Source organism: Colletotrichum paranaense, assembly GCF_030867605.1.
Source record: "Colletotrichum paranaense strain IMI 384185 chromosome Unknown Scaffold_9.1, whole genome shotgun sequence".
Taxonomy (NCBI): domain Eukaryota; kingdom Fungi; phylum Ascomycota; class Sordariomycetes; order Glomerellales; family Glomerellaceae; genus Colletotrichum; species Colletotrichum paranaense.
The window spans coordinates 380,971-394,826 of NW_026848967.1; the positions used below are offsets into that span (position 1 = coordinate 380,971).

The window sequence follows — 13,856 nt, forward strand, 5'->3', positions numbered from 1 at the left end:
CCCATCGGAAAAGATAACACCCGAACAGCGAGTTGCGTTTCGTTCAGCCATTACGTAAGGTAAGGTACTAATTCCAAACAATGGCCCCAAGCAATCAACATGATGGTGCTGCAACATCCAGACCAACATTGAGGATATTTCACACCCATTCTATCAAAGCAAGCTTCGCCCAAATTTTGCTGCCGAGTTCTCCCTGTAATCTGTCTATCCACATGACGCCCTGCAACCGAGATCGTGCGCTTTCCCACGACAAGCGCTCTACTCCTAATTTCAACCACAGAGGCCGCAGCCAAGCCTCCTCGGCCTCGAAGACTGAGATCGCGCACACCATCAAAAGCCAGAACAGGATGTTCTCATCTCCGATTGTTTTATTGGCGGTAGTATCGCATAAGTTTCTGAGACTCTCAGTGAGATAGTTATAAGGAAACTTGCCGCCTGGGATTTGCAATGTGGTTGACAGAAAGGCCAACATCCCAAGCCGAAGGCATTCATCTGAACGGTCATCGATTTCGTTCTGCAGATTTACGAGTCGTATTTGGATCGATCCCAAGGAGTCTTGGAAAAGCGAGCCGTCAAGCAGCGAATTCCAGGCGAGGTGATCGTTGATCAGATTCACCAAGTGTCTGAGGTCTTGCCATACCACAGCCAGCCTCCAGTCACTCACAACATTGCAAGAGAAGGGCCCAGCCTCGCAAGTTGGGGTCCCCGACTGCGCATCAAAGTATGACTTCCAGCTGATAGGGGCAGTGAAGAAACAAGGCGTACCCCCCGTGCCAAGAGACCATGAGAGAGCCAGGCTGTGTTGTCAGAGCCGACCCAAATTTGCAGATGACATGCACTCACCGATCGAGCTTAAAATGTAGCTTCGGATGACTTCGAAGATACTTGAGCCCTCCACGAAGTCGCACGATCTGCCGTAAGCCTGATAGGTGTACGGCTGTGGTGCTGAAGTCACCCCAAAGACCTGCCATTAAGGCTAGAGTGAGTATGACGTGGAAGATTGCCTCGTTACGATGTGAGTCTGGCTGAGAAAGCGCCTCATTGAGGAGTTTGATTGTGCGTCTGAGATGAAATTGTGTCGTTCTTCCTGGCTGACGGCGCTGGACATGTTCATGTACGGCGGATGAGTAGAATAAGGCGCTGTGTAGGAAGATTTTGTCCTGGAGAATCCAAGAAAATGAGAGTGCTTCAGAATTCGCGCTGCGAGGGAGGTCGACGCAGTGCTCAATGGGATAGAAGGTGCCCTTAAGAGCATTGAAGTTGACCACTGACCCCAGTCAGATGAAGTGAGATTTGCGGCATCCAAGGGGCATGTCTTACATCTGAAGAGTATTTCCTGAGATGGCCTTTCCAACTCTTCTGCGAAGCGAATCAGAGACATGTCGCTGGGTGGCGGATGAGGGACCGGAGGCATCAAAGCCGAGGTATCATCTTGAGCGACCTCTCCTGTGCTCGGAGCCTGAGAATGTTCTTCAGCTTGCTGCTTCTCATTATACGCGGTGCAAGGCCAAGGCTTGATAGGGGAAGCCGAATGATGAAGCGACTGGAGCCCGGCATTCTCGCTCGCAGTTTGAGCGGCTGCCCTCTGCACTTTACGAGCAGCTTGTTTGGATCGTCGCGAGCCTTCTTGTCGATTCTTACCGATCATACATCGACTACGAATTACTGATCGGTCTGTGGGCTGTGTCCGTCCCGAACTGCCGACAGTCACGAACGCGAAGTCAGCCGGCATTGCGGTAGTGAAGATGTATGGAACTGCAGCTTCTGGAAAGTATGATTGCAATAATGTTCTAAGCAACTAAATGAGTCGATTCGAGCTATGACAAATGATAAACAACATGAGTATAAGATGAATGAAGGAAACGCTTTGAAAGCAGAAGGCCGTGACCACACAAGCCGCCCCATTTGGTACCATCACACGGAGGAGCTCCGGAGTTAAGACCCCACCCCATCTGACCACATTGTTGTCCGGTTCGGGCAAGCGTCTTATCCTCGCCGGGTACTTCGCCCATGTCTCCTGCAGCCCTAAGGCCTCCGGCATCTTTCCCATTCGTCGTCGCCTCGAAGATCGCTGCGTGAGACTAGAAGAAGAAGATGACCCGGCCAACCTCCAGTCCTCCCTGAAATTAGACATTCTTCCACACTAGTTCGAATTGCCTTCTCTAGGTGGCGGACCGGTAAAGACCTGCTGCGGTCTCCATAACATGGGACCCTTTTCGAGCATCGCCTCACGCCAGTGCGCCAACACCCCAGGCATGCGTGACAAGCTTGCCATGGCCACGATGATGTCGGTTTCGAAGCCAAAGGCAGTGTACAGGAAACACCCGTAAAGGTCTGCATTAGCCTTCAAGTTACGGCTCGTAAAGTACTTGTCGGCATTGGCGACGCGGTCAATCTCCATCGCGATGGAAAGCAAAGGATTCGACTCCACTCTGTCCTTGTACTGGTCGATCATGGCGCGGATGAACTTGGCTCGGGGGTCCACGGCCTTGTAGATGCGGTGGCCGTACCCGAAGAGACGCTGCTTCTTGGCCTTGACGTCCGCTATCAGCAACGACACGTTTTCCGGGGTCTTGAGATCCTCAAAGGCCTTGTAGGCTAGTTCGATGGCGCCTCCGTGAAGCGGGCCATACCCGGACACAAGACCAGAGATACAGCACGCAAGGGGATCTGTCAGGGTCGAGGCAGCGTGTAAGAAAGCGGCGGTCGAGTTGGTCATTTCATGGTCAGCGTAGAGGATCCAGAGCTTCTCGAAGCATTTGACAATCTCCTGATTAGGCTTGTTACTGTGTTTGTCTTCATGGAAGCCCATCATGCGCAACATGTTGGCGATGAAAGACTCTTCGGGATCGGCAGGGGTGAAGGTCTTATTGCGCTTGCGGCAGTATACAAGGGCGACAACAGTGGCGAGAGCAGAGATGCAGCCGATGAGAGCTTCATCGACCTTGTCAGCCTGGCCCATGAACGCTGGTCGTCCGGACTGGAGTGTGGCAATGGCACCTTCGTCATGGCTAGCATAGGCGGCCATGCCAGCAAAGATCATTGTGCTCGTCAAGGAATCTCGAGGAAAAGACTCAATGACTTCAACAACGTGAGGAGGGGGGATGCAGCCGGCAGCAATTTTACGCCGGAAGGTATTCTTCTCATTCGCGTCGGGGAGATGACCCCAGATCAAGAGAAAGACAACCTCCTCATAGTCGTGGTTCTCAAAAAGGCATTCAATCGAGTAGCCGCGGTAATGGATAGATCCATGTCCGCCATCGATATAGGTAATGTTCGACTCGACGCAGGCGGTATTCAGGTACCCAGGATCCAGGATTTTCAAACCGCAATAACTGACGGAGTTGGCATCAGCCTGGACGGAAATGATCTTTTGAAGTTCGAGTGCTTTGATTGCGTTTCGGTTGATTGGGATTTCGTACCGCCGCTGGGTGCGATTGTCGCAAACTGTCAAAGTCCCACTGGATGGGTCGGCCTTAGTCCCGAAGAGTAGGCTGCGCGCAAGCTGTGTTGGCAGCATCAATGTCTGACCGAGTTTGCTGAAAGGCTGAGTTACATAGGAAGCGGTAGCGGCACCGATATTGTAAGCCGTGCTCCAGAATGAGTTTCTTAAACGCAGGTATCCTGGATGAAGCTTCTGAGCCTCATCACTCTTGAGGATTTTCTTGATAGTAAGGCTCTCTTGAGTTGAAATTCGTTTGACTGACTTCCGGAAGTCTTTTGCGGTATTCATTGAGTTGTCTTTAGATTGGACAACTGCCTGAGTAGTGTAATTGGTGTCCATGGTGTTGAAGTTTGTTGAAATATGGCTAATGAAGATACTTCTTCTCTCTATTTCCAACTTCAGACGAGCACCTCCATCGCTCTTAAATATCCAGAAACCTCATCCCGCGTATCACCAGATCGTATCACTTTAAGACTGGGCGACAAGGGATACAGCTGACACTGGAAAACATCCAAGACTCTAGCACAATGTGTCAAAGCCAGTGAATCATTTCTTTCGCCCGAGCAACTAGAAACGAAGCCGCAATAGGAAACATCTTGCACTCCGAGAATTACAGAAGGCAGCAATAGACCCCAATGGGGGCTCCATCTCGCCCGGTCATCGAGGTCTTCACGCCGAAGCCGGAAGCTCTCAGCGTGATTGCGGAAACGCTTGTTATCGCAATCGCGTGATGTTGAGGTGCTGACCCTCTGGGCTGAGCGTATATGGTGAAGTGGAACAATCTGGGGGCCATGAAATCCGTCGACCCCAGTGACAGTTATCGTGAGCATGGCCACTTAAGCCCAGAGTTGCTCAGCTGCCAACGTAAGGCTTACATTTCATCAACACAATGTCCGTCTAGGCAGTGTCTACAGCTCCGAGTCATCGAAGAGGAGCCTCGTCAAGAGTTTGGAATTCTTGTTTCGGTATTGGATACACCGAAAAGACCCGTAAATTACTTCTGAATCCAGATAGGCGGTGCCTGATTCTGATCACGCAGGCACACCAGGCTGCAATGTGTCTACGCCGTTCTGGCACATTAAGGCTGAGTGCGGCGCGGGGCCTTGGCCCGGGCCGGAAATAAATCCTCGGGTCGCGGAATAACAGTTGATTGTAGTCAGTACGATTGCCTTCAAGTTTCCTTAGCACTCAATTTCTCTTTCACATGACGAGAGGTCGGAGGTGTACGGAGTAGTTCGGTGAAGACAAACTTGCGGCTGAAAACGCCTAATCCGGACACCTTTTCCACTAAATCAAAACTAGACCGGATTAGATCGAAGAAACAATAGGGTCAAAGTAAACTTCGCATCTGATGTATTCTCACACTTAATTGGGCAGAGGGTTTATGGACGAAACGGTGATGCTGTCCACTCTAACGGAAGGTCTGGTCGGAGCTCAACGGTGGACGGGCCCCACCAGAAGCCGATCGAGGCGGCGGTCGGACGTGAGTAAATGCCGGAAACTACAATCCGACACGGTTCGGCGCCCCTCCAGACGGCCCAAAAGAACGGGGCATCCTCAAACATGTATCACACCCGGATACCTTGGTTCCCCAAGAAGAATTTCCGAAGAACAGATCGTTGCCTTATTGGTGAGGTTGAATGAGCTTAAATGGGTGGTGCCGCGGAGTGTATGGAGCGCGACAAAGCTGTAGTTGACCTGACCAAGCATGTGTCAAAAGTCTATTTCAGCAGTATTTCTGCTAGCCATATGCGCTATTAGGCTAATATCAGCGCAAACTCTCCATCATGCCACATGGCTGTGTTTCTACAATGAAAAGGAGGTGAGTCTGCGAGTACAGGTACACTTCTTCCCCCAGAAGCTGGTCTGCCAGAAATCACACAAAGCTTGGCGGCGTCTTCATCGTCGATCCCAAAGTCCGCTTCCGAGATTCCGAGGTCGGCTCTTCATTAAGAACCCCGGGCCCGCACATTGTAAAAGCAGGGGCTTTCTGATCAACTGCGGGGAAACGTTTGTGGCAAATGTCAAGTATATGTTTGAAGGAACTCCAGTAAAATCGCAACCGAATCCGTCCGGCCCCTGCAATTATTCACCATAGCAGATGCACCTACAGGTGGTCAACTCGCGAAATGGAAAACACAGCAAAGACACCCGCATATGACTATAGGCGTTATGTTCCGCCAAAAGGAAAGTACTCATCAAGTAGAGCTTAGCTTCATCATCTTGTTCTTTGCAACAAGCGGCGTACAGCTAACAACGAACAGACTGGTCGCGATTTGAGGGGATAGACGTCAGTGATCCTCATAAGTACTCAGAGGCTATCCTGAAAAGCCCGCATCTAGAGGCTATCCGGGAAGACTGGAGAAAGAAACTCGATGCCCCATTCTACGGCGTCACAAACGATGGGAAAAGGAGAGAAGGCCTGTATCAAATTCGAGATGAAGGCGCGCCAACGAAACAGATGGTAAACCTGAACGATCGGCTCCAGCTGACCCTGCGTATTGCCAGCATGGGTTGACTCCAAACAGGTTGACGCGGCTCATAGAGTGCTAGACTCACTCAGTCCGTCCGAAAAAGCAGATACAGTCTACGACTTGGATTCGGATACATGGTACGTCGCTTTTTCAGACAATAGGAACCAATAGGAACCAGGTTTGACCACAGTATTGATGAGGTACCTTCGTCCGAGCAGCAGAAGATGGAGTAATCCAGAGTTTGTGTTGCATCAATGCGGTATACGCCTCGAGGACCTCGAGCAAACGAAAACAGAGGCCATCACAGGTCTCTTGGAGCAATCTCTTAGCCCTAGTGGCTTTGCCAAGGTCCGAGGAGCAATGAAAGTGAACAAGTTCTTGGGGGAAATTTGTGGAAAAGAAGCCATCTTGAACGAACACAGCTATTCGTGAGAATCCCGGTGCCTTCTTTCTATTCCATCTGACTAAAGATAATGCTTGCATTCAGTTTCACGTTATTCGGTGAGCCCTCAGAAACAGAGCCCTGGGGTTACATGTTGTTTGGCCATCATCTATGCTTGAACGTTTTCATCGCTCGCCAGCAAATGGTGATAGGACCAGTCTTTATCGGCGCTGAGCCAAACGTGGGTTCTTCATCATCTGTTTAACCCAGGTCATTGATAAAGCTGACAGTGCGGAAGATCATTGACGAAGGCCTCGACAAGGGTCTCACGCTGTGCGCCAACGAGGGCCAGCTGGGCCTACAGCTGATGCAGTCTTTACCTCCGATACTGCAACAGAAAGCTCAAATATACCCTACAATGAAAGATCCTGCAATGCCAGAAGGTCGGTGGAACCCAGCCGACCAGGTAAGATGTTGTACTCCCGTCTGCGGATTCTTGGCCAACAGATATTTATAGAGACACATGGCCGGAGCCTTCCAAGACAACCGCGTGATTCCTTACGAAGGCATCATTGTCACCGATATGTCCGAAGAGCAGCAAATACTCATCATGGCTATTGTGCATGAGTTCTTGGCCCTATGGCCTGCTGAGCCACTCCGACACCGTTTGAAGCAGATACTCAAGCACCTCAACGAAACGCATTTTTGTTGGATTGGCGGGTTCGGAGAAGATGACCCTTTCTATTACCGTATTCAGAGTCCGGTGGCACTCTTTGAGTTTGACCACCACTCGGGGGTCTTCCTGACCAACAAAGAGCCCGCCAAGTATCACATCCACACGATCCAGAGACTTCCGAATGGCAATGACTACGGGAGGGCACTGCGGGAACTGCTCCGACCTCGATAGGAAATGGACGATCAAGTAGCCTCGAGGTTTTTTCTTCCGAACCGCACTCTGTTGGACGAATCTTGTAACATCTCCAGTTTTGAGTTTATTGAGTGCCGAGCGTAGGAATCACATCCTGTCTTGGCGCGTTGTTAGGTGCATGAGGATCGCCACGGCCCGCTCAAGGCAACCAAACGGATTATCTGATTGACTTGACCACCATTCGTACGTCACATGTCAGCCGCATGGCTGTGGATTCTCGAGGTGCAGTTTTCGTAATGTGCCAAGACGTTGTTATGGCGAAGCACTTGGCCCCGCGACCGTTGGCGGAGGTGATGCGCCGTGCTAGAGCCCGCCGTCTTGGCCCGCAGGGCTTCACGGCTCGGGATTCTGAGTCGGCGGTGATCGCCACAAGTGACATCAGTCTCCGGACAAGAATCAACGACAGCATTTTGAGGATCATATCGTTGGAATACCCTCGTGGAATGGTGGGTTCTTGGGACTTCATGGAGCCCCGTGCAGTTGCACTTTATTGCCCGGATAGCAACGGAGAATTGACTCTTAAGTCTTGCAGTTTTGTATCTTGCGTTCCAAACCTCAATGATATAAGAGACGTGATGCAGCCAACGGCTTCAGGGAGGGATAATCAGTCTAGTCTCAAACCTTAACAATCCAGTCTCGGAGATTTATCATCCAGTCACAATCTTCCAACAACGTCAGCCCGTGTCACTGAGATGTTGGGTACAGTACTACCGAGCCGATCCCTCGGTGAGGAGACACCGACGGAGTTTGCCATCCTTTCACCAGCCCATGCCATTTTCTTCGTAGTAGTGGGCTTGCTGCTCCTTTTTCTCTACAGACAAGCTCTTCCCAAACCGATTCCTGGCATCCCTTACAACAAGACTTCAGCAAAGAGCATACTTGGGGATGTTGCTTCACTGCAAGAGGGCATAACCCGAACGGGCGCTTTCCAGATATGGCTTCACGAACAAGCGGCAAAGCACAACTCGCCCCTTTTCCAAATCTTCATCCGCCCTTTCGGAAAACCAATGCTCATTCTCTCTGATTTCAGAGAGGCTCAAGATGTGCTTTTGCGGCGGGGCAAGGAATTCGACAGAGCGAGCATCGTGGGTGACATGATCTCAGGGGCTGTGCCCAATCACCACATCATCATGAAGACGAACAGCGAGTGGAAGCACCACCGAAGACTCCTTCAGGACCTCATGTCTCCCCAGTTCCTGAACGAGAACGCCGCGCCCATCCTCTACTCTGGCATCCTGCAGCTCATTCAGCTCTGGAACGACAAGGCCCGCATTGCAGAAGGCCGCCCCTTCCAGGCCGACTCCGACATCTACTATTCCATTCTTGATGCGACGACAGCCTTCTCCTTTGGAGCTGGTGCCAAAAGTGCCATCCGTCCTACCGTGGACCTTGTGAAAGGCTTGGGTGCTGATGACATTCGCCAGCTCCGAGGATCAACGCCTGCTGGCGGCGAGCAGCCTCTGCACTTTCCCACTGCCAAGATCGACGAGAGCCTCAGGGCATCGCTTGATGTAGCGGATGCAATTGAGCAGCTTCAAGGGTCGCCCGTCCCTAGACTAAAGTGGAGACTCAGCGTAGAGAGGCAACCCGCTGTACGCCAAGCGATCCAGATCAAAAACGCTTTCCTCCGCGAGGAGATCAGCAAGGCCCTGGACAGAACGCAGAACTCCAAGGAGTCTAAGGAGCATTCTTCTGCCGTTGAACTCATGGTTTCAAGGGAAAAGAAGCTCGCCGATAATGATGGCAGGAAACCAGACTTCTTCTCTTCTATGATGATGGACGAGGTAAGTTTGAAGTATTCGCTCCGTGATCATTGATAGTCTCTCGTCTCACACATCCCTAGATCTACGGACTCATGATAGCAGGGCACGACACTACCAGCACTACCTTAGGTTGGGGTGTCAAGCTTCTGGGAGACAACACAGACTCCCAGTTTAAGCTCCGCGAAGTCCTCGAGTCGGCCTTTCCCGACGCTGCTGCCGAAAACCGAAATCCGACAATCAAGGAGATCACTGGAACCAAGGTCCCATACCTGGATGCCGTAGTAGAGGAGATTATTCGACACGGCAGTGCCGCTGTTCTCCTGGATCGTGAGGCTATCTGCGACACGGAACTCTTCGGTCATCGCATTCCTAAGGGCACCATCATCCTCTCGCCCGCCCGCGGACAGAGCATCCTGAAGCCCTCCATCCCAGTCGACGAGTCGATGCGCAGCAAGAGCAGCCAGAACGCAAAGGCCAGAGCCTGGGACGACGCAGACATCACTCATTTCAAGCCGGAGCGCTGGCTGGTAGATGCCAACGATTCCTCGCCCGAATTTGACCAGCAGGCCGGGCCCCAGCTTGCGTTTGGCTTTGGTACCAGAGGCTGCTATGGACGACGTCTGGCATACCTCGAGATGCGCATTATCGTCACGATGATTGTGTGGAACTTCCAACTGCTTCCTTGCCCGAAGGAGCTGTCTGGTTACGCGCCCAAGGAAGGCTTCACGTATAAGCCCAAGGACTGTTATGTGCGCTTGCAGGCGCTTCATTGAGCTGAGGACGAGAAAGTTGTACTTGCCATGTATTCTTAAAAATCGTCTTTCCATTCGGGTATGGTGATTTCTTGCTTATTCCAGCTAGCGAAGGCATTTAGATTGAGTTAAGGCTATCGGGATCGGGATAGAGGCATGCAGGTTCTACCAAATAAAGCACTATTCGATGTAGAGTCTCCATATGTACTTATCCAAGACAATAGGAGCTGACTTGTAGAACATCTCGGTTTCCGTGATAGCCTGAGAGTATTGCGCCTCATAAACACCAAGACCCCGAAGGTGGAAAGAAACTATAGTCTTGAGCAGGTCATTGATTTTGCCGATTGGTCGACTAGCCTGTTGGCCCAGTAGAAGGTATCAAAAATTGAAAAAGAAAAAAACCAAAAGCTCGGGTTCTCAGTCCATGAATCGAACAGGCTACACCTACGAAACCCTCCATCTTTGCAGACTTCTCGAGATTTCATACCAAGTTCGTATACCAACGGACTAAAGCGTTGTACCGCTCGACCACACGGATCAAGGGGGCTTGGTTGACGAGTGAGCGATCCCAATCTGAATATAAGGCATACGCCTGCGGTTCCTGCCTGGGGTGGTTAGGATTGACGTTGCAGAAGGAAGGAAGTTTAGGCGACGGGCTTCTTTCCCATTTAGCCCATGGGAAGTATTTCACGTGCCATTGTTCACATCACTCAAATTTCTGACTGCAGCACAAGCATAATATTAGGAGCCGGATGCCTCGCTTAACAATTGACGTTGTTTCATATCCAAATGATACGATTATTGTGAAGTATGTGACCCCCCCCCCCCTCCTTTAACATCTTAATTCTTTTCTTCTTATTTCCCAGCAACACCTAGGACGCTTGAGCTCCAGCTTCGAAAACGTTGATAACACCATCGCCATTGAGATCAGCCGGGTCACCGGGTGCTGCGGGAGTTCCGTTGGGGTTGTTGCGGTCAAAGGTGCTCTGAAGCTGCTCGATCAAGCTTGAGCCACCGCCGCCTCCGTTTCCACCTTGCTTTGGTTCCCTCGTGTCCAAAGCGCTGATGTCTTGGCCTTCATCGTCATCTTCTTCGATGTCCCTAGCTACAAGCTCGTCAAGGTCTCTGTCGACTAGGATAGCGCCGCCTACGTCGCCACCGGGGTTGTTCGAGGCGACTCGTGCCTGGAGATCCGAAATGGCTTCATTGCCAGACAACGGTTGGGGAAGTGCAGTCACAACGCTGCTCAAGAAAAGAATGGCGAAGGTGGAGAACTTCATTTTTGCTGATGATAGAAAGGACAAAAGGTGGTTGCTGGTCGGCGATATTGTAATATGATTATGAGAGTCGTAAGACGATGACTACTGCCTGAGTAGTGAGGAAAGAAAGCTGCAAGACTAGCGGAAGTTTACTGAGAGCGAGACGAGATACTTCCGAGAGTTAATACAACTTAAACTGCGTTACTCGTGAGGCGCCTTTTATATCAATCACGCTCAAGTGTGTCTACTTTCGTTGGATACCATCAGGCATTGAGTGTGATGTTCCATGATGGTGATGCAAAACTGTTTGGGTTTTTCTAGCTTGGGCATGTCAAAGTTGCCCTGGCAAGGAGATCCTAGAATATGAGAGGGATAGCCTCTCCGGTCTCCATCGACAGAAAATGAGACGGTGTTTGACACGATGATGTGACTGCTGACTCAGGCGCACCTGTGCAAGGCAGAAAAGGCACTCTTAACATGGAAGTTGCTGGGGAAAGCTCCTGACTTATATGTCGTTGAAACTACTTATTGATTCCGTCTCAACTTCCTTTGGTGTGACATATGTCAGTGTCTCAAACTGCAGCCCCTATTTCCCCATCCTCTGACGTTCCCCTCAAGCTTAAAACTATCGTTGGCTAGCTAAAACAGCACCAGACGTCCACACCGGTGTTTCATCTAATCACGCGCGATCAAGCTATTGAATTCATCTTTTATTATTTCAGACGTCAACCTAGAAAAGATGTGTACCGCTTGAGCACAACGCGAAAGCGATGCATCAGACCAACCCACACGCAGTCGCATGTTCTGCGGGACTTGATATGGAAGCCCCAGCGCACTACAAGATGTCCCCCACTTTGGACATGTCAACAGGCTCTCTAAGCCTAGACTCTAGATCAAAGTAAGGCGATGGAACGCGCGGGTCAATTGCTTGTCCGAGGAAAAGGTCGCAGAATGCCTTAGTTGACAGGAATACGCGGGCCATGCCTAGAAAGTTACCTTCCCATTAGCACAGGATGTAGAAAAGGAAACGTCCGAATGGAAAGATGCGGTTCGAATTTCTCCAGCACGATTATCAAAACATGGAGGTGGGAGACGTTGAAAAGACGAATGATGCTTACCATGACCGTGATAGCCACCGATGAGGTATTGGCCAGGCTTGCCAGGCAGCTCTCCTATGAAAGGCAACAAGTCCTTGCTGAGCCCCATGATGCCGCTCCAAGCAAATGGAACAGAACCTTTGACCCCGGAACTTGGGCTTTCGAGAGACTCCTGCCAGCACTTGAAAGTCCGAGATGGCCCTTTTTTGATGAAGTCAAGCACCTCGGGAATGGCAAAGGAGTCATCGCAGTCTCCGTAGCCGCCTTCAGGCCCGTTCGGATGTGCGCCTTCTCCTCCACCCCAGACCAGGTACTTCTGCGGACCGGGACGTTGTATGAGATAGTCGTAGTTTTCATCGGACACGAAAGCAAAAGAAGTTGACAGCGGCAAGTCGACATATGCAGGCGGAGGCGTGATGGCCGCAACGTGCCCTTTGAGGGGAATGATGCGCCCATCAAGTTCCGGCAGTAAATGAGAGGCATAACCATTGGTGGCGTGTATCACCTTATTGGCAGTGACATTGCCGCGACTAGTCGCGACAGTCCAACCACCATGCCCACCGTCGGCTTGAGAAACTTCCAGCACTGGAGTGTTAGTCTCAAGCTGAAGGCCAGCCTCGAGAGACCTTCGTATCATGGCCATAGCCAGCTTATACGGCCAGAGACTTGAAGCAGGAAATGTGATGGCGCCAAAGCAACTCTTGATACGAAGCTTTTCTTCGGCTTCAGCCTTTGGCAAAACTGTGATTTCGGAGACGTCGCCTCCAGCTTCCTTGAAGCCGTTGTAAGATGCGAGTCCTGCTTTCCAGGTGTTTTCCGTCAAATACACATCCGCGGACCGATATTCGACGAGGTCTATCTCATCATCAAGGCCATTTTCTCGGATGTATGCCAAAGTTTCGCGGTGGTTAACCGCTTCAAATGTGCACTGTGCCACAGCTACCTCGGGGCCATGTAGCTTGGAGTATGCGGTAAACCCCCGATAGCAATCAGGTTTGATGTGTCCGCCTACGACACACAGTCAAACCTCGTTGGTCGTAAAGAAGATTTACTGGTTTCGAAACTGAAAACTTGCTTACCATTTCTACCTGTAGCGCCACTTACCGCGGCTCGGGCTTCGAGCATCAATACGGACTTTGGTCTGCTGGGCGACTGATCTGTAAGCAGTCTATGGGCAATAAAGGCACCAGAAATACCAGCCCCGATTATGACTACATCTGCTGAGGTCGGAAGTTCATGACTAGAAGCGCTCAGACGTCAGTTCACCCGCTGCTATTGACTACTGCGACAAGGGAGAAAGTTGAAAGCTGTCAAGCAGTATTTGCCATCATCATGTTGGACGTATGATTGCGCGGATGTTTGATAAGAGCGACAAACATCTCAACGGCCTTTTTCTTTGGAGAATGCAATCCCGGTTTGTGGAATCGCAACTTGGGCTCAACTGACTTACGACTTGTGATTGCTGATGACGGAATCTGGCTCGGACTGCCAGAACGAACTTGAAGGGTTGCTGACTGGCAACGTTGCCGTGTAAGTTGGACTCGACGCCATTAGTACGCATGCTCAAGGGTGAGCTAGAATCAATAGCCGATACGGACGCCTAGATGCGCTTCTTCTTCAACTTTAAAGATTGTTATCTGAAGATTGTAATGAAGATGAGGTCTGCACTGATAAGCCAGCCGGGTACCCGAGGGAGCGCGGGGAACATGGTCACCACCCCACCTAAGCTAGAGCTTTCTCCACCATCAACCTTTCA

General features: G+C 50.9%; 6 protein-coding genes across 6 annotated transcripts; 2 read left to right on the forward strand and 4 right to left on the reverse strand.

Annotated features, from left to right (window-relative positions):
• Window positions 1-139: 139 nt before the first annotated feature.
• CPAR01_10877 (uncharacterized protein) lies at window positions 140-1,732 on the reverse strand (the record flags this gene model as incomplete). Its single annotated transcript, XM_060495137.1, has 3 exons — window positions 140-797; window positions 844-1,267; window positions 1,321-1,732. 3 exons carry the CDS (start codon window positions 1,730-1,732, stop codon window positions 140-142), a joined length of 1,494 nt encoding a protein of 497 aa, XP_060345485.1.
• A 411-nt stretch (window positions 1,733-2,143) lies between these two features.
• On the reverse strand, window positions 2,144-3,784 carry CPAR01_10878 (citrate synthase; the record flags this gene model as incomplete). Its single annotated transcript, XM_060495138.1, has 1 exon — window positions 2,144-3,784. One exon carries the CDS (start codon window positions 3,782-3,784, stop codon window positions 2,144-2,146), a length of 1,641 nt encoding a protein of 546 aa, XP_060345486.1.
• A 1,927-nt stretch (window positions 3,785-5,711) lies between these two features.
• CPAR01_10879 (uncharacterized protein) lies at window positions 5,712-7,208 on the forward strand (the record flags this gene model as incomplete). The annotated part of the gene is made up of 5 exons (XM_060495139.1): window positions 5,712-5,909; window positions 6,009-6,056; window positions 6,390-6,546; window positions 6,592-6,767; window positions 6,819-7,208. Coding segments are annotated over 5 exons (969 nt in total), but the record flags the coding sequence as incomplete, so codon positions are not given.
• Window positions 7,209-7,921: 713 nt separating this feature from the next.
• Window positions 7,922-9,765, forward strand: CPAR01_10880 (cytochrome P450; the record flags this gene model as incomplete). Its single annotated transcript, XM_060495140.1, has 2 exons — window positions 7,922-9,013; window positions 9,073-9,765. The coding sequence occupies 2 exons, from the start codon at window positions 7,922-7,924 to the stop codon at window positions 9,763-9,765; spliced, it is 1,785 nt and encodes a 594-aa protein (XP_060345488.1).
• An 851-nt stretch (window positions 9,766-10,616) lies between these two features.
• CPAR01_10881 (uncharacterized protein) lies at window positions 10,617-11,024 on the reverse strand (the record flags this gene model as incomplete). The annotated part of the gene is made up of 1 exon (XM_060495141.1): window positions 10,617-11,024. The coding sequence occupies one exon, from the start codon at window positions 11,022-11,024 to the stop codon at window positions 10,617-10,619; it is 408 nt and encodes a 135-aa protein (XP_060345489.1).
• An 814-nt stretch (window positions 11,025-11,838) lies between these two features.
• Window positions 11,839-13,661, reverse strand: CPAR01_10882 (uncharacterized protein; the record flags this gene model as incomplete). The annotated part of the gene is made up of 4 exons (XM_060495142.1): window positions 11,839-11,987; window positions 12,122-13,108; window positions 13,205-13,252; window positions 13,547-13,661. The coding sequence occupies 4 exons, from the start codon at window positions 13,659-13,661 to the stop codon at window positions 11,839-11,841; spliced, it is 1,299 nt and encodes a 432-aa protein (XP_060345490.1).
• Window positions 13,662-13,856: the final 195 nt, after the last annotated feature.